The following is a 19,319-nucleotide window of genomic DNA, read 5'->3' as shown; positions in this document are numbered from 1 at the left end:
CTGTTTTTTAACTCTGTGTTGGGTAATAAATTTCTGCAATAAGCTTTCTAACTGTGGTCATACTGCAAAACATTAGTCATACTGCCCTAAAGCAGGCTCTGAAACATAATTTGAGATTGCCTCTAAAACATAATTCCTTCTGAGATGATGATGGATTCTCTATATGCTCTGGAGGATGTTATCAATCTCTTCTCTTTCTCTTAGTGGTCATCTCATCGAAGCAATCCAAAGAGTTTCTAGAAATAAATAATGCTTCCAGGCAGAGCATGTAAATCAGGGGTCCACAACCCCCCCCCCCCTGGCCACAGCCCACTACTGTTTCAAACCAGGCTGCACTGGTGATGGGCAAGTGCGTGCACAAAGCTCCACTTGCATGAGTGGCAGGCAGGCACATGTACGGGAAGTTCCACTTGCATAAGCAGTGACTCCTTGCACTTGTGTGTGAAGCTCCACTCATGTGAGTGGAGGATCCTTGAGTGCAGGGTGCTTGTGCTCATATGTGAAGCTCCACTTGCGCAAGTGGAGGGTGCAAGCACAAGAGCTCTCCATTCGTGCAAGTGGAGCTTTGTGCATGAGAGCAAGCACCCTCTGCTCACATGTGAAGCTTTGTTTGTGAAATGTGTTTTTTAATATTATTTAATGTATACCAGCTTTGTAGAGCTGCAAACTATGTTAGTAGTAATCTTAAAGGAAGCTGCCAATTTCAGGCGCAGTACAATATGTCTTATACTTTATATAGTTTCCCTGGTCCTTTACTTTTTTGATTCTCAAAAAAATCTGAGTAAAAATGTACCAATTCAATTTCAATCAAAACATCTTTATAAAACATGCTTATGGGATTGTCCGACTGATTTTAGAGCTATTCCTACTTTTATTGCTCTACAAAATTATTGCTCTACAAATCACTGTGGAATATCTATGTTAACACAAATAATTTAGCTGCAGCTAAATCATTTTATAATGTCAGTAGGCAAATGTGCACTTAAAAAAAGAGGGATTCTTATTATTTAGGTTATATTATATTAAAATGTTAAATCTACTTAGAATGTTTATGCATGTCCAATTGAATTTTGTGTCATAGAAAGGCAAACATTAAGCATAGCATTCATTGTCAGTCTTGCATCGCTGATGTAAGTGATAACTTATCTTTTGCGCAAAGGTTGACGTAAGTGATAAGGCTGTATATCAAGGTCACCAGCTTCTTATTCTAATGGCAGGGAAATGGGCTTTATTTCTGCACCACCATAATTTAAAGGCTGCAACAGAATCAAAGAAACTAGTTGCGCCGGTTCAAATTTGTTAATAATAATACATTACAGCAATACTTTTTATGCCCAAGGGAATAATTTAATGCCTCACATAGGTTTGGGAATGGTGGTATTAAATAACTATTTTGAAAAAGCTTTAAAATGTTTTAAAATCAAATCTCATTGAAACTGTTCTGAAGTCCCATTTCATAAACTTTTGTATCCGTGTTTTAAAAATTTATCACTAATGAATTGTGGAATCTAAACTATTTTTTTAAAGAAACAAAATTGTCCTTGATAAATTATTTCATCTAAGTCACTTATATAATAGAACAGATCTGTGATAAAATTTAATCTGCAATATAGCCAGCAGAATTAATGTTTAGTAATAACTTTTACATTCTTTAACCTATTTAAATTCCATTTCAGAAAAGGCTCACAAAGGGGATGATACCCTGCATAATGAGTTATGTTTTAAATTTTGTTATACCAGTAGAAGAGAAGATAATAAAAACTAATACCACAAAAAAATTGTTCAAATTCAGTCCATCTTAAAACTGGCTGATGTATGGGGGGAAGGTGAGAAAGAATATAGGATGACATGAATATAATATGTGGATTCAATTTTGAATTAGAAATCTGTACTATACTAAACTTGAAAGATTTCCCAAACACAAAAGCATCCATCAACAGGTATCTGAATTTTCACCTAGTTTCATATTTGAATTCAGCATCAGCTACGAAGTCTACAAAGTCAGTATGTCATCCATAATACTACTATCTTAGTTCTCCTTTGTTATAATTATTTGAAAACAAATGGTTGCTGCCTTTTTGTTTATACTTCCATAGACCAAACTCAACTTCTTATTCTTTACTGTCTTCTTTTTAATACCTTTTCATTTTATTAGGAATTGACTTGAAATGAGCAAAATAATGTTATTTGTATTAACTCAGCTCACTTGTTCATTGCAAAATGTTTATAACACCATTTTTGTTTGGAAAAGACAAGAAAAAATATTTATTAGTACTGTTTGCAAGCACTGCAGCAATACAATAGTGTAAATTAAAAAAAACAGAGAGATGGTTTATCATATAGTTGTGGTAAGACCTGAAACATTTCTGGAATATTAAGTGTTTCTTTTAATAATTTATGCAGGCATTTTGAATCTTTCTACATAGGCTATCAGGTGCAAGTAGATTGCGTTAATGCTGCTTAAACATTTCAACTTGTCAGTATGGCTAACTCGATTTGCAAAATATTTGCAGTATTTCCCATTGAAACAGTAATAAAGGCAAAATAAATATATGCCACTGCTTTATAATCACTGAGCATTAATGAATATTTTATATCTTTTAAAATCTCACTGTTTAATTTTAAGGGATGAAATTAAGTCTCTTTACGGAATATGCCAATTATCTGCATATCAAACAATAACTCAGCTATTATACTTCTTTTTGTTAAGACACAGGAAGCTAATTTGAAAATACTGGGTAGCATTTTGGAAAAATAATTGAATAGACCTTCCTGCCCTCTGGTGGTTGACAAGTGAAAATTGCCCATAAAATTAAATTACTACTGATTTAGTACACATAACTTCCTAATTTTTTAAAAATATTTAAATGAAAGGAAGAAATTTTAGAACTAACTTCAGAAAGTGAGGGTTAGTACATGGTCAGTTTAACAGTTCAGTCAAAGATGAAATTCAGTTTTTGAATTGAAAGAAAATACAACTAATAATTTAGACTCATTCTGCACATAAACACCTCTCAAAATTCTACAGTATTGGAAATAGTTTATGATGGAGTAGATCCACTCTGAGTATCATGGTGTTATTTTCTGGAGAATGCACTGTTATTTAGCTTCAACTAATGAGCAGTTTGGCCATACTGTCTCATAAAATTTGTAATAAAGCTAAACTTATCAGCACTACTAATATTTTAACCTGTTGCCCCTGAAATTAATGACAGATATTTACTAAAAGTGGACAAGGTTCTTGTTCAAATTTTCAAGGCCTGTGTAATTTCATTTTATATTTAGCAATGGGGGTCAATTTTATGCGAGACAATTTTACGGGCCTTGGATAAATAGAGCAATCATGTCTATTTGATATTTAGCAAAATTGATTTTCATCCAAATTTGAAATGCTGGTATTTTTTGCAAAACAATTTTCCATTTGTAACTTACATAACAAGCAGCTGTAGTTGTACTGCAAATAACATATGTTGCAATTAACTGGTTATATTGGTGTGTATGTATAATGTATAATGTATATACATACATGTATGTGTGTGTTATAATATATATAGGTTGTTGAGGGGCTTCAAGATGTATATATGTATGTATGTATGTATGTATGTATGTACATATGTATGTATATAACTACTTAGGTAATGATTTTATATAAAGAACTACATAAGATACAAAAGTTATTTTAGCCAATAGGTTCATATTCTTCACGCTGATCTTAGTAAGAGTCAAAAAATTATGCAAAGGAGGAACTATATTGATTTAATATCATTAATACTAAAATGTATTCAAATAAAAATAAATGAAAGGAGGCTAATATCCAAACCATTCTTTTAGCTATCCCATTCCAGCATCAACTCCTGAACGAAGCATGCTGCTAATACTGTAACAACACAAATATAAGTATTGATAGTATTTTAAAAAGTGATAATAATATAGATCTTTTCACACATGCATTGGCTTCTTGAGAGGCAAGCCACTGTGTTAAATGAGGATGGGAGATATTTCATACAATAATGAAAGAAAGAAAGAAAGATACTCTCATTTGGAATCCTTGTGTATATAGTAGGTTGGAATTAGTAAGCAAAAAAAAAACCCTTCAAAAATCTGATTGCTCAATTTTTGATATACAACAAGGTTATGAAAATATTGAATTTTTAGTTAAAGGCAATTTACTACTTTAGGAAGTGAATCTGTCTTTTCAGGACGAATTAGCAAGGAACTCTTCTTTGCAACATCACCCCTTGGTGGTTGTTTTATAGAATGACAATGAAATTGTTTCTAAACAGAAATCATTTTTCTGCAAACCCACTCCTAATCAAGATTATGACAACTAGCAATGCAACTGATGCAAGAAATACCTAAGAATATAAGAAAACTGTGTATAATTTTAAATAAAGGAAGAAGAATCTCTATCAGACAGCCCTACCTCACCTTCGGGGAAGCTTTTTAATACTCTAAGGCATCATGCTCACAAACAAACAACCGCTTTGGGGTAAAATTAATGCAAATGTTATATGTGGGTTACACCATCTGATGTACCTACAGTAATCTTTCATCATCCACTTAATTAAAAGCTAAAAACCTAATAATGAAACATGAAAGGAAGTATGCAGCCTGAATACATAAGCCCTCTTTAACAAAGCTGACACTAGTTATAATGAGCGACATTTATTCTTCAGCTGCGAGACAGAGCTCACCTCCTGAATGGTACTGCTTCCTGAGAAGTTGAGGTTGTACTCCCGCTGGACTTCTCGATGGGTGACGATCAGCATGAAGTTTTGATTTAATGATTCCTGCAGGGCACTGAAAGGGTTGAAAGAAAAACAAGAATATCAGGAGCGAACATGTTCTAACTTGCTTTACATTTAGCTGTAAAACCCCAGGAGTACCCTAAACTCTGCAGAGACAGGTCCAGGCACAATGTTATCATTTTCTTTTTTGTTCTTAAAGACAAGGAAGCAACTGGAGAATGACCAAGGGAGCTGACCTGTTAACTCTTTCTAAGGTAGTTGAGGGTCTCAGGCTATATTTCAACTCTTTAGAATTTTTGCAACACCGTTCTTACTGCAATTATTGCAATACTGTATGTACACAGACACACAATATCAATCTGTCTCATATACAACACACTCATATTAAGAGACCTCTACACTTTAAATTAAGTTCAAATTAAAAGCTTTGATGATGCTTACACTGTTTACATACACACAGATAATTATCCATTCATGTGTCAAGTTTGTGTATGTATGTGACAGCTATGCTTTTTGGCTAAGCATGGCAAATGTTTATAACTGCTATCCAATTAGTTGCCAGTAAGCATGCGGAAAATTCAAGGATTCACTGATTATCTCAGGAAACACCAAATTAATTTGACTCTATTTCACCTCCTAATTTCATATTGACAACCAACTGTTCATCTTTCAAAGACAATCTGGGAGAAACCAGAAATTATAAAATAATAAATCTCAGTTCTCAGAAATAGTAGGAATACTCATTTTTTCTTTCTAATTATGGACATTACTGTCTCATAAATTATGCCAAAAACAAGATAAGTCAATTGTTAGATATTCTTGATTTGGATAAATGTTAGAAATAATTACGTAACTGTCCTTTGTTTGAACTATTTATTAATCTCGGTAAATATAGACTAATAAAACAATAGATTCCAAAAAGCCCTAGTGAGTGGGAAGTATTTCAGTTCGGTCAGAAGGTTCAAAATTACTCATATCAATTTATTAGCTCAGCAACCCATATTAAATTCCATGCTGTTCCAGAGAGTCTCTCAACCTACAGAAGAAAGGACTAGATGGGAATAAGGAGACAAAAATCATTTATGTATTTCATATAAACCATGTTCCCCTCCCTATATCATCTCGGAAAACTGTTGTTACTGATAGAACAGAACTGATAGGGCAAGCCACTAACGTATAAAAAAGAGCAAACCCCATTCCCCTCTAGCATAGTGATATTACCTAGTTTGGTAATGAAATGTCTGTAAGAAAACAACCAAGCTGAAAGAACACCAAGGATCCCAAAGCTGTGCTTAGAAAATCAAAGCACATACATTCAACTGTACTTTCAACATACCTCTGGTCCGTTACACTACTGTGAAATTTCTTTCCATAGTTTTTTCATGTTATGGAAGAGAACATCAGTCAGCCAGGATTATAGGAAGCCATTTTATTCAGCTTCTAATAAACTGTTATTTTCATTCTGGCAAAGAATGATGCACTATTTGATTTAAGTTTATTTCAGTATTATTGCACACCCAAATTGTTTGAAATTGAGGTAGGGGAATCTCAGGCAGCACAATTCTATACATGTTTACTTGGAAGTAAATTGCATTGTTCTCATTTGAATATACTCAGAAATTACTGTCCATAAGATTGCTGCCTAAATGTGATACAAAATGGTTTAGTCAACAAAATATATTTAAAGTTCACAATAACACATTTTCCAACGTAAGTTCTGGTGATGTAAAGCAAAACAATAATTGGTTCTTTACAGCGTTACATCAATACACATTATTCTCGTTAGAAAACCTAACAAATTAGATCAGACTCTAATTTGCTTGATAAAAATCTACAAGTACATTGGCCAATGTAATATTGTAATATTCCAATGAAACAAATCGTTAAATCAGGTACTTCTTAATCAGAGTTCATTGAATATTAAATTCAAGTATTTAGAATATTTTTAGTATCTATATTCTTGAGAATAATCACCGCTGACAATGGATACATACACCTACTGGTGAAATAGATGCAGATATCCACGTGCATGCAGACACACATATATGCACAATTATACATTAAGAAATGTATAATTCAGAATTTCAGTAAAATTATACTTATTAATTACCTTATTTTAACCACTTTTTTCTACTGAAGTACTAAACATTTGAAAGCACTTAGTTATTAACAAGTATAGTATTTAACTTACTGAAGTTAGCTTCTGGAGGCACCAGGCATGAAGATGACGAATGAGATTTTGTCGAAACGTCGCCAAGACATCTCCAATTTTTACGCGGGAGAAAACCCGAATAACTAGAGACCTACTTACTGAAGTTAGTTTCAATAAGATTTTTTTGTTGGACAGTAAGTCTCACAGACAAACTATTCCATGTAATTATTTCCTTCATTATCTTTGGTCCAATAAAAATATATTTTCTGAACTTTCTACTTGCATTTTACAGCCATTAAAATCTTCAGATATTGAGTTAAATTTAGCAACAAATCATATTTTGAGCTGCAGATTTTTAGCTTTTGTAGCCTAGTTTTCTCATTTCATCTCATTCCCACCCCACCCCCCAAATAATGAAAAATATTTAGCTGTGCATCTATTTATATGACTGGCAGTTTAGAGCTAACTTACACTCTTACTCTTCTATTAAAACGCTCCTTCCTCCATGTGTTGATACTGTATGAGATTATCTTTATGGATCAGAAATAGAGAATCTTGCACAATTGCGGCAAAACTGTGAAGTGATGATTTCAATATGCTTCTCCATGGCTTGCTTAAAAAAAACCCTGAATTCTATCTGAAATAATGTTGACCTCTGGAGAATCAAAAGACAAAAATTGTTTAAACTTAAGTTGAGGATTCAATAGAAGAATTGTTTCCTCCTTTCCTCTCTACATGAAAGTATCTTTTTCATCATCTCTTATAGTAGCACAATCAGTAAGCCTGGTACCCTATTTTTTCTCTCTAAAAAATAAGATGTTTATTAAGGCACCTTCTGAAATTGTATGGAAGATAGTACAAAGAACTACAAGGCATTTCATTAGAAGCCACATTTGGCTTCTCAAAGAAAATTATTTTATATAGCCTACATTTTTAAATTAATATTTAGTGTAATACAATCGTGTATGTATGTGTGTGTGAGAGAGAGAGAGGGAGGGAGGGAGGGAGGGAGGGAGGGAATTATTTTGAGTTCAATGGATTTTAATCTAGGCAATTAGAATATACTACATTATTATTCCAGTTTAATCCCACAGAGAGCCTCTTCATGAATTTCAGTAGAACAATATCCATTATTCATCATATCAATTCATTTTTCTTACCAAACATCTACATTTTAACAAAATATCATGAAACATAATAATTAACATTTCTATTGCAAACATTCAGATTTATACAAGCTCATGTCGCCAGTCATCCAAATGTGCTGTAATTACAGTTTATTTACACTAAAACAAAATATGAAGTCACTATGTAAATGTAATGTTTGTTGAAGCTAATGCAGCAAGCAATAGCAAATTAGTTTAAAACAGCAATCACTCAGAAAGCTTTTGTTTACTTTATATCCTGAATGCTAAACTATTCCGTGGGACTAATTCATAGTCACTTCTCTTGTGACTATATAAATTTAATAAATTAAATAAATATATAAATTTAGAAGAACTGACCTGGATTTATGTAAGTTTATTTCGCCTAAGGAAATAAACCCAAATTCTATGTTTTCTCAACTGCTGGAATATATTAGCCTCTACAATGTAAAGTTGTTTTTATTTCAAAAGCAGTTCTTTTCAGTTTTGAAAGTAGATCATTCATTATCCATCAGGGCATACTATTGTTCAAGAATGATTTTTTAAAAATCCTTCCTCTGCTGCATGCAATCTTGGGATACTACCAATGTTTAATTTAGAGCAGGGGTGTCAAACTGGTGGGCCACACAGGCCACACCCACCCCAGCTCTGCAAAGGGGGAAAACATCATGAAACGTCACATGACAGCAACGTGACACGGCAAGTTTGTCACCTGTAATTTAGAGTATCTGAGCATTTATTAAAATTTACAACTGAATGCAGTAAAAACCAGTAAGGAAAGTTTAACTTTGTATAGAAAACTCCAAACCATCAGCCTATGAAAATTAAAAATATGGTAATATTTCATATGATACATAAACAATGCTAAAACCACAGTTAATGTAATAAATGGTCTAGAAACAATACTGAAATGCCTAGTGAATAAAAAGGTATTTCAATACAAGTACATCCTACATGTACCAAAATGCATGTAAATAACCACATCAAAACTGTCCAACTGCCAAATATTCACCTTGTCAAACTGCTGATAAGACAATTCAACTAGGATCACATGCAAAAAAAAACATTTTAAACCTCTTACTTTCCCTTTATTTTGAATTTGAAAAGAGTAAGTTTTGTGCCATGGTATGTTGCTAAAACACTTGATTAGTAGGCCGAATCATGTTATAATTTGAGTAAATGTTATACTGTCTTTAGTTAATGACCTCTAATCAAGTTGTTATTTTTTGCTTTGCATTCACACTTCTTTCCAAACTGCTTTAGCTTCAGAATACTCACAACTCTCTGTCTTTCATACAAATGAGAGAACTGGCTGCAGGCACAGACTTCATTTCATGGGATCTTAAAATTTATTAAATGTTCTTACTCCATCAAGTCCTATAGATTTGTAACTGTATTTCATCTTGTACCACAAATTTTCTAAAACAACAATTTTTATTATTGCCAATTTCAATAATCATGCTTTGTCAAATATAATTGGAGAAGCTATGAACGCAAAACATAACTATAAAAAATTGTTGGTTCTGTTGAAATAATTTGGAATATGAAATAATATGAAACAATTTCTGCATGGCTTATGCTCTTTATTTTACTTGTAAAACAAAATAAGAATCCTTAGCCCAACCAGTTTAGAAAATGTAGGATGAAAAGAGCTGGAAGAGATCTTACAATTAAAATGGGGCATTGATTCTTACCTGATACGCCCCTTCTCCAGGCAGGTGGACACAGCAGCCATGCATGGGTTAACTCATCCAGTAAACAATAGGACTGAGTCTACCAAAATGATAAATAATTTGGGAGAGACAGGGGCCGACTCTAAGCAACGGTACGATGATACTTTTGCCAGTGGACAGTCCTTTTGGACCTGAACCGTCTCGAAGAGACGGTGACAGGGAAGAGTATGTCTTGCTGATCTCAGGGACATCGCAAAGTCCCTGATTGATCCAAGAGAATCTCTTCTTGCCAGCGACAGAAGCGCAGCCAAAAGCTGCTGAAGTTGGGACAGCTCCGCAACGGGAGGAAAGCAGAAAGAGAAAGTGTGTCCATCTGGTGAGGAAATTTTATTGTTATAAAAGAGACTGCCCCCCAAAAAAATCAAAGCTAAATTAAACTTGCAAAGAAAAGAAAATAAGTGGCGAAATTAAGCTATATTGGACAATGTGTTATCCTTTTTTTTTTCATTTTCTTTTATGGATGGAAGGTTTGCAAATATTTCCTACTTTTTAAAGTGAAAGTATTGGTTTTACTTCTTCTATTTCTTTTTTTACCTATGGATTAAATCTTTTTCTTTATTTTTATAATATTGGTTTGGATGGGTTTTTTCTCTTTATTTTGCTCCATTTAAGAATATTGTTTCTTTTAAGTCTGGAATATAAAGACGATATAAAAGGAATATAAAGAGGGTAGTAACATCAGAGGGAAAAGAAGTTAGACTGCCACTTGGAGGTTGGAGGTGGAGTCCTGGAAATATTGCTCTCTTTTTTCTCTTTGATCATTTTGACTTTGCACTTCAAAGGCTTCAGCTTGTTAACAGAAGAGGTAAGAGAAGAGCATGGGTTGTTTATACAGGTGTTCTTTGGATGCTTCTTTGACAGCTGGAGAGAAGTGAAAACAAAACCTTGTTTTGAAACTAGAGTGGCAGTGTTTACTAGTTGGAAGAATGGCACAACACCAAAAAGAAACCATAACATTACAACAGATTATGTTTGAAATTCAAAAATTATTAGAAACAACAGAGGGAATTGAGAAGAGATTGGAAAATATACATTGTAATGCAGCAAAATTCGATGGAAAAATTGAATATATCCAGCAAATGGAAAAAGTGGAGGTTAGAGTCCTAAAAACCCAAGGGAAAAATGAACAAAGAGGCAAGATAATTGTGGATACTGACAGTGAATTGAGTGTGGTTGGAGATGGAAAGAGTGGAACATGGAAAGGGAAGATAGATGGAAAGGAACTCTACCCCAGATTTAAAGGTATAGAAGAAGAAAAAAAGAGAAGAACTGATGGATTCAAGGAGAGAAACTTTGACAAAATCACTAGTGATAACTAAAGGTAAGCAGATTAAAGAAGCTGATGGAGGGTCTCGAGATTTTACAAGATATGTAAAAAGCAACAAGTTGCGAAGAGAAGTCCACACAAATTTGATTAAGGAAATAACAGAAGACTAATTCCACAAATGGCAAAAGACATAAGACTGCACTATTACTGGAAAGACACAGGTTGAGATATGAAAACTAATAACAAAATATTAGTCAAATTTAGTTAAAATTAGAGCATTATGTTAAAAATGAAGTGATAATGGATATAGTTAGATAAATAATTGATAATGATAACAATGTACACATATGTATTGGTTTGATAAGAGGAAATTTGGTATAAATTCTAAATGGTGATCATGAAAGGAAGTTTAGAAACTCTGTTATGTATGAAAGCTTGTATTTTTTTAAAAAAAAGAATAAGTCAAATTTAGTTAAACTAAGACCCCACCCAAAAAAATGAAATGACGGATATTATTAAATAAATGATTGATAATGATAATAATGTAATATTTGTATTGACATGATAAAAGGGAAATTGGATATAAATTGTAAACAGTGATTAAGAAAGGAGGTCTAGAAACTTTGTTATTAAACATAATTAATTTTTATTTAGAAAGATGTAATGTTGCTGGATTATATTGAAAATAGATAACAGAATGCCACCATGTGGTTTTGCTTTAAATTTTGGAATACTTTACATAAAGGGATGTAAAAACAATTATAGTCATGAAGATTGAGGTATGATGATAGTAATATATATAAATATATTTGATTTAAAATATATAACTTGATATGAATTGTAGATGATGACTGTGTAAGGGTTGCACGAAAGCTCTTTGTAACCAATTGATACACTCTTTACAATTTGTAATGGAAGATATTTTTGTGGTATTTGTTGTGTTTTGTCTCTTTGTGTTTATCAAAAATAAAAAATTATAAAAAAAACAAAACGATAAATAATTTGGAATGTGAAATAATTTCTGCATGGCTTATGCCCTGTTATTTTACTTGTAAAACAAAATAAGAATCCTTAGCCCAACCAGTTTAGAAAATGTAGGATGAAAAGAGCTGGAAGAGCTCATACAATTAAAATTCCCTGTTCTAAAAGCAGGGTTATCATCTCTACTACTAACTACCTCTCATCAATTTACTCCATCCATACCTCTCAATTTACTCCTGGAACAAAGCTTAAAAATCTAATAATAGCAGTCTTTGAAAAATTCTCATTTAAAATCTATTACACACACTATCCTTTGCATATACAGTAGAACCTCTGGTCACAAACACTTCTGACCATGACCAAATTGGTTTCCCCTTCCAAGCCATTTTTTTTGTAAGTGCCAAATTTCCAGAATTAGGTTTGAGTCACAACCAAATCGGGTTGCGACCAAAGTTATGGCATTAATTATGGTCATGACTAGAGGTTCAACTGTATATGGTTTAAAGATAGTAAAATTTGGATAACCTCAAATATGCCATTTACATGAAGCCCTATATTTTACACTCACTTTTATTTGTGACTTACCCTGGCAAACTTGATGAAGATGGTGGTGGCAAGTTGGGCGTTAGGACATACAGGTTGTTGTTTTTGGGCAAGTGTAGAGTTTTTAGAATAGTCTGCAAGAAAAAAAATATTTAGAATTTAGAATGTTTCTATGAGGGTCTGAATCTGAAATGTAAAGCCAAACTGAGGCAAAATTATATGTCATTAGCAACCACAATTCTATGAGTTAAAAAAAACACAAGAGAGAAGAACAATTAATAAAAAGCACAACCGGAATCTTATTATGCGCCTGATGAAAATCTTTCCCCCACACACAAACAAAAATCCCACTGATAGTAATAATTGGTAATATTTAAAGATTTTGTTCAGTCTTGCCCTTAGTGGGTTTCATTGCAATACAACTACATATAACACATAAGGTACAATTTAAAATTCTGCCAGTCAACAAGCTTTCTTCTATTATCAAAGAAATCAACAAACTTTCTTCTATCACTAATATCTGTATTAATTTCCGAAGAAACACAGCAGCCCTTCTTTATTGTGAAAAGTCTTACAGTCATGAAGCTAATTAATATTGGGTGGCATTTGTAATATAAAAAAATATTCACAATGATTCATTCTAGTATTCAATACCAGCATCTAAATGATGCTGCTGATCTATCAACTGAATCTCCCAAGAAAACCAAACAGGAAACACAACCAGGAGAGCTAATTATATTGTTATAAGGCTAATTTAACAGAATCTTATTTTATTTTTGTTCGTTTGTTTATTTTTTCTCATTTATGAACCACCAATCTTCCTCAGAGAAACATCAAAAAACATCAAAAAACATCAAAATGCAAAAATAGTATATAAAAATTACAATGTTAATATTAAAATTTCAATTCAATTTCAAAATTAAAATTTTCAGGTGGAAAGAATAATTAAGCCCTGTTAAAAGTTAATTAAAAAGACAAATGGGGGGACTCTCAGAGCATCAACCAGTTTCATAGCAGAGCCATATTTTAACTCCTTTATGGAGGGCTAAGAAAGTGGGGCACTGCCCCACTTTGGGGGGGAGGGAAAATATCTTGCAAATCGAAAGGTACAAATCTCCTGCTGTCACTTTTAACCATCAGATTAATTAGGACAAGGCCTTCCTAAATTTCTTTCTCTGACCATTAATCCACTAGGAGCTCCCTCCTCTCTTGTCTGATACTTTCCTGGGATACATCTCTTCCCCTCATCTTTCACCATTACACTTGGTAAGACCATGTGGCTTTGGCCTTCTGGACCTTGGATCTTCCCATGTTTAGTACTGGATGGGGCTGCTCTGCTCCCAACAGACCTGGTGTGCAATTTGGGGATCCTTCCGGGGGAGAGGGCAGTTGGGAAGGCCCTGGGAGAGACCACTGCAGGAAATTGGGCTGCAGCCACAGAGTTAAAATCCAGAATGTTTTAGTTCCATTCCTTTGTCCACAGGATGGGGTTCCAGGAACAGTGTTGCAGGAGTTACTGAGTTGCAGGAACAGTGTTAAAATCTTCAGCAAAAGCACCCTTTCTGAGGCCACTGTAATTTTGAGTGGTTGTTAAATACTAGTCATAAATTGAGAAATGCCTGTAATTTTCCAGATTCTAGGCTTGATTTGTAAAGCTCTCCATAAATATTAATCCTGTGAATCAGGGGTGGGTTTCTGCCGGCATTACTGCCAGTTCAGTGTGCTCGTGCACAGTTGCCTATAAATAGGTCTGTGCATGCGCAGAACATTTTAAAAGGTCAAAAAAAGATGTTGCAGCAACCGGGGAACCGGTTTGGGGGCATGGTGAGCATGCCGTCCCCATCGGTTCGGAGACCCAGTCGCCATTTCCACTACCGGTTGCACTGAACCAGTGCAAACTGGTAGGAACCCACCTCTGCTCTGAATCCTCAAGGGCTTCTACAGCAAGTTCAGTTTTTATCAAAAACAGAAAATATATAGTGACACAAGCTCCGCCCTTTATGAACTTGCATGCAGTGTCACAATGAACAGACTAAAGGTCTGCGCAGTTTCCACTGCAAGACAAATGTTGCCATATGCCTTCTCTGCAGATAGCCATGCAAACCCACCTACTCTGTTCACTTAATGGGAAACTGCCACCTTAGATATCTGAGAACCATCTGGCCCTTGGGTCAAAAAAGTTTGTTCGGACTATCCAGATCCCAGATCTCTGACAACAATTCCACTGTTAGACCTGTTTTACATTTCATCTGGAGATCCCAAAGACTGAACCCAAGCTCTTCCACATATAAATATGTCTCCTCTGCCATCCTTTTATATAGCAAATTAATTGTATGTTGCATGTCACTGGTGGAGATATATAGTGGTGCTGCACCTTCATGCATGATTTATGAATCATAAATCCAAAGGCACTTCAGAGATAATCAAGTTTCCCCACAACCACTATCTCACGGTGGAACATAAATACAGCACTGATAACAAAATGCCATTCAGTTTCTACTTCAATAAATCAATTTATTTCAGTAAATGATACACTGGAAAAGATAAATCTTGATTGTTATATTACCAGAACCAAGGCAATATGACTACAACTTAATCTTCATTATTTTCGGGGGGGTTTTCCCTGTCTTTTTTTTCTCATATATAACGAGGTGGCACATTTATCAATACTCCTTCCTCCTACTATTTCCCCCACAACAATAACCCTGTGAAGTGAAGCGAGTCTGGCTGAGGGAGAATGATGGCCCAAAATCACCCAGCTGGTTTTTCATGCTTAAACAGTCTCCCGGTTTCTAGGCCAGCATCTTAACCACTGCACCAAACTGGATCTCAATGTTACTTAATGCTTCTTTTAAAAACGGGCATGTTACAACCGCTGCTTCTTTTCTTCAGAGGAAAGGTGGGATCATCAGAAAATCATCAGGAACACTCAGTTGCACACAAAGTGCTAAGAAGTGCTCCGTTTCAATTTATATGGAATATACGTGGGAAATGCCATTCAGGAGATGGGTGGGATGCCATTTTATGACTGTTGTGACAGAGTTATTTATAAGTGGGTATCAGTTGACCAAAGCCTATGATGATAAAGAAGGTAATGTCGTGTTATATGACCTGGGCTTTTTTTGCAGTTTGTGGAACCCAAAGAAGTGGAAAGAGTTATCTGTCACCTATGCCCTGGATCCATGTCTTTCTGACTACTTCAGGCAGCTAGATGGGACAGCAATGGATGGATCAAGGTAGTTGTTAATGTTTCTTTGAGGGAGAGGGTGATGCTTCCTGCTTTGAATAAAATGCTTATATGCCCATTCTTGAAGAAAACATTCCTGTATCCAGCTGGTTTTGATGACTTCTGTCCCTTTTTCTTTAATATTCTTCCCACAGAAATATATGCTACCATTCATAAACAGCTGAGGAACAGCTAGTTAATGTGCTTTCAGTTTCAGTTGGCAGTTTATGAATATCCAATCTTGGATTTTATCATAGGTTCTATTTTTGTTTTCCTTTTGTGGTTCATTTTTGTTTTAATATTGGTTTGGATTTAATTATTACTTTTGTAATAATTAATAATAATATAATAAAGTCTTTGAGATGGCGGCAGATTATGTACTGTTGATAAATAAACGAGTACCATATAAATGGCGTAGATAAAAGAAGTATTTATAATGAGATAGAGAAATCTTTCTATTGCTACTTGGAACAGGAACTAAAGAAAGCTGTAAGTAGACAACTGAAAAGATCTGTTTCCTATAAGTTTTTTGTAATCACTAATTGAGAATAAATAAATAAATAAATAAATAAATAAATAAATAAATAAAAATGGGAAATCTTCTGTTTTTACACAGTGTACAGGTAGTTCTTGTAACAGTGACTGTTCAAAGTTACATCACTAAAAAAGTGACATAACTATTTTTCATATTTGTGGCCATTGCAGCATCTCAGGGTAACATGATCAAAATCCAGACACTTGACAATTGATTTACATTTATGAGAGCTGCAGTGTCCTGTGATCACCTTTTGTGACCTTCTGACAAGGAAAGTCAATGGGTGAATCAGATTCACTTAACAATAATTATTAACTTAACAACTGCAATGATTCATTTAACAACTGTAGCAAAAAAGGTCATAAACTGAGGCAAAACTCACTTAACAAATGTCTCATTTAGCAACATAAATATTGGGCTCAATTGTGGTCATAAGTCAAGGACCATCTGTATATCTTGTGTGTGTGAGACCATCAGAAGGTGCCATGTCATCCTTATTAGGAATTTTCAGATACAGAATATTAAAAGAATATTAAAATTCCTTGCAATTGAAGGAACAGCATATACTGCCCTAAATATTGTCCAAGTTAACTACTGTCAAAGTTAAATGTTATCCTTGTAAATATTGTGCCTTCATTGTACAAGCAACCGTGCCATTTAATCCAGAATATTTTAGACATTGTTGACATATCAGCATTAATTGGCAAAAATGGTCCATTGGGGGAAGGGGGGGGAATCCTGTAACAAATATAAAAACTTACACTATCATCTACATCTCCAGTCTTCCAGCCCTTTAGCAATATTTTCGATGCAGGAATCTGAAGCTCATTTTCTAAAATATGTTTGATCTCTCCTGGAAAAACAAAAACAAAGGAGACTCATCAAAAAACATTTCTGCTTTTTCTGATTTATTTTTATAAAGCATAGGCAAAATAAAATCTAAGCATCTCAAGCATTACTCAATCAATATATTTTAAATGTATGTCTTTAAATATCAGTTTATCTCCATAAACGCATATATAATAACATTAAAAATGGAACACTGAATAAATGTTTAGGATATAAAGAAGAGAAATGAAAAATAATAATAGATTTTACTTGAAATGCCATTGAATTTTGATATTGTTTTTCCCACTTTATGTAAAAAGGATTAAAGGAATTCAGATTTCATTTCTAAATTAAAACAAATGGATCTTTTGATATGTCAAACTCAAAAATATGGCAGGGGTGTCAAACTCGATTTCACTGAGGGCTGTATCAGGTTTTGTTTGACATTGGTGGGCCATGGTGGACATTGTCAGGGTGGGCAAGGCCTACTCGACATCACTCATATCAGGGGCACCTGTGGTGGCCAAGTGCTTGGGTAGCACTTCCCTCAGACCCTCCCTCACTCCCATTATAATCTCCTTACTTCCTCCCTTCCCTCTCTTCTTTTTCCTTCCTTCTTCCTTTTCCTTTCTTCCCTTCCCTTATTTTTCCTTCCTTGCTCTCTTCCCATCTTTCCTTTTTGTTCCTCTTTTTCTTTCTCCTTTCCTCTCCTTTCTTGCATGCTCAAATGCAACAGGGGAAACATTTCTTCTTTTGTCTTGTTTATTTTGCTAGCCCTCTGCCTGTAAAAATGGAGCTCTGGCAGGCCGCGCATGCCCCAGGTCCCATTTTTGGCCATGATGGCTTCCTGCAGCCCTCTGCCAATGAAAATGGAGCCTGTTCCCCCATCCTCCAAGCTCCATTTTTGCTGGTAGAGGAACTACAGACCAGTCCTTTGCTGTTTCCAGGATGGCCCCATGGGCCAGATCTAAGCACCCCACAGGCCAGATCCAGTCCATGGGCCTTGAGTTTGACACATGGTTTAGGGCAGTGGTCTCCAACCTTGGCAACTTTAAGACCTGTGGACTTCAACTCCCAGAGTTCCTCAGCCAGCATAGCTGGCTGAGGAACTCTGGGAGTTGAAGTCCACAAGTCTTAAAGTTGCCAAGGTTGAAGACCACTGGTTTAGGGTATACAATTTGCACTAGAAGTTTGCTTTCTATGATATATAGCAATAGCAGTTAGACTTATATACCGCTTCATAGGGCTTTCAGCCCTCTCTAAGCGGTTTACAGAGTCAGCATATCACCCCCACAGTCTGGGTCCTCATTTCACCCACCTCAGAAGGATGGAAGGCTGAGTCAACCTTGAGCCGGTGAGATTTGAACAGCTGAACTGCAGATAACAGTCAGCTGAAGTGGCCTGCAGTACTGCACCCTAACCACTGCGCCACCTTGGCTCTTATGATGCCAGTAATGGCGAACCTTTTCAGCACCAAGTGCCAAAAAGGTCACATGGAAATATTATGTGTGCGCACATGCTCATCAGGACTGCAGTCCGGAAAAGCCAAACTTCCATGTTCTGGCGTGCATGCATGCCTGATGATCAGCTGGTCAGAGCACATGCGTACACCTGTTTTCAGCATTGCCGCGCAGGTGAAGGGATCACGCTCTGGAAAAACTGAACTTCTGGGTTCTGGCACACATGTGCACCCGACAATCAGCTGGCCAGTGCACATGCGCACATGAAGGACAGCTGATCGTCGCACCTGGATGTGCACCAGAAACCCAAAAGACAAACAGGCAAGGCCGCACATGCCGGGCAACATGGCTTTGTGTGCCACTTTGGGCACATGTGCCATAGGTTCAATAGCAATAGCAATAGCAGTTAGACTTATATACCGCTTCATAGGGCTTTTAGCCCTCTCTAAGCGGTTTACAGAGTCAGCATATCGCCCCCACAATCTGGGTCCTCATTTTACCCACCTCAGAAGGATGGAAGGCTGAGTCAACCCTGAGCCGGTGAGATTTGAACCGCTGAACTGCAGATAGCAGTCAGCTGAAGTGGCCTGCAGTACTGGACTCTACCAACTGCGCCACCTCACCATCATGGATATATGCTTTGGACTCTAAAAACCTTCCTAAATTGTTTGAAATGTTTAAAATTTACACATAATGTAAAT

General features: G+C 35.3%; 1 protein-coding gene across 1 annotated transcript in view; it reads right to left on the bottom strand.

Annotated features, from left to right (window-relative positions):
- The window catches only part of FAF1 (Fas associated factor 1), a 239,794-nt gene that overhangs the window by 170,761 nt on the left and 49,714 nt on the right, over positions 1–19,319 (bottom strand). The window contains exons 5-7 of the mRNA XM_032218051.1: positions 17,092–17,183; positions 12,612–12,703; positions 4,695–4,800 (exon numbers count right to left, since the gene is read on the bottom strand). Of these exons, the coding sequence (XP_032073942.1) occupies positions 4,695–4,800; positions 12,612–12,703; positions 17,092–17,183 (290 nt within the window). The remainder of the gene's footprint in view (positions 1–4,694; positions 4,801–12,611; positions 12,704–17,091; positions 17,184–19,319) is intronic.

Source organism: Thamnophis elegans, chromosome 5 (genome assembly GCF_009769535.1).
Source record: "Thamnophis elegans isolate rThaEle1 chromosome 5, rThaEle1.pri, whole genome shotgun sequence".
NCBI classification, from domain to species: Eukaryota; Metazoa; Chordata; class Lepidosauria; order Squamata; family Colubridae; genus Thamnophis; species Thamnophis elegans.
This window is presented reverse-complemented; position numbering and strand designations above follow the sequence as displayed.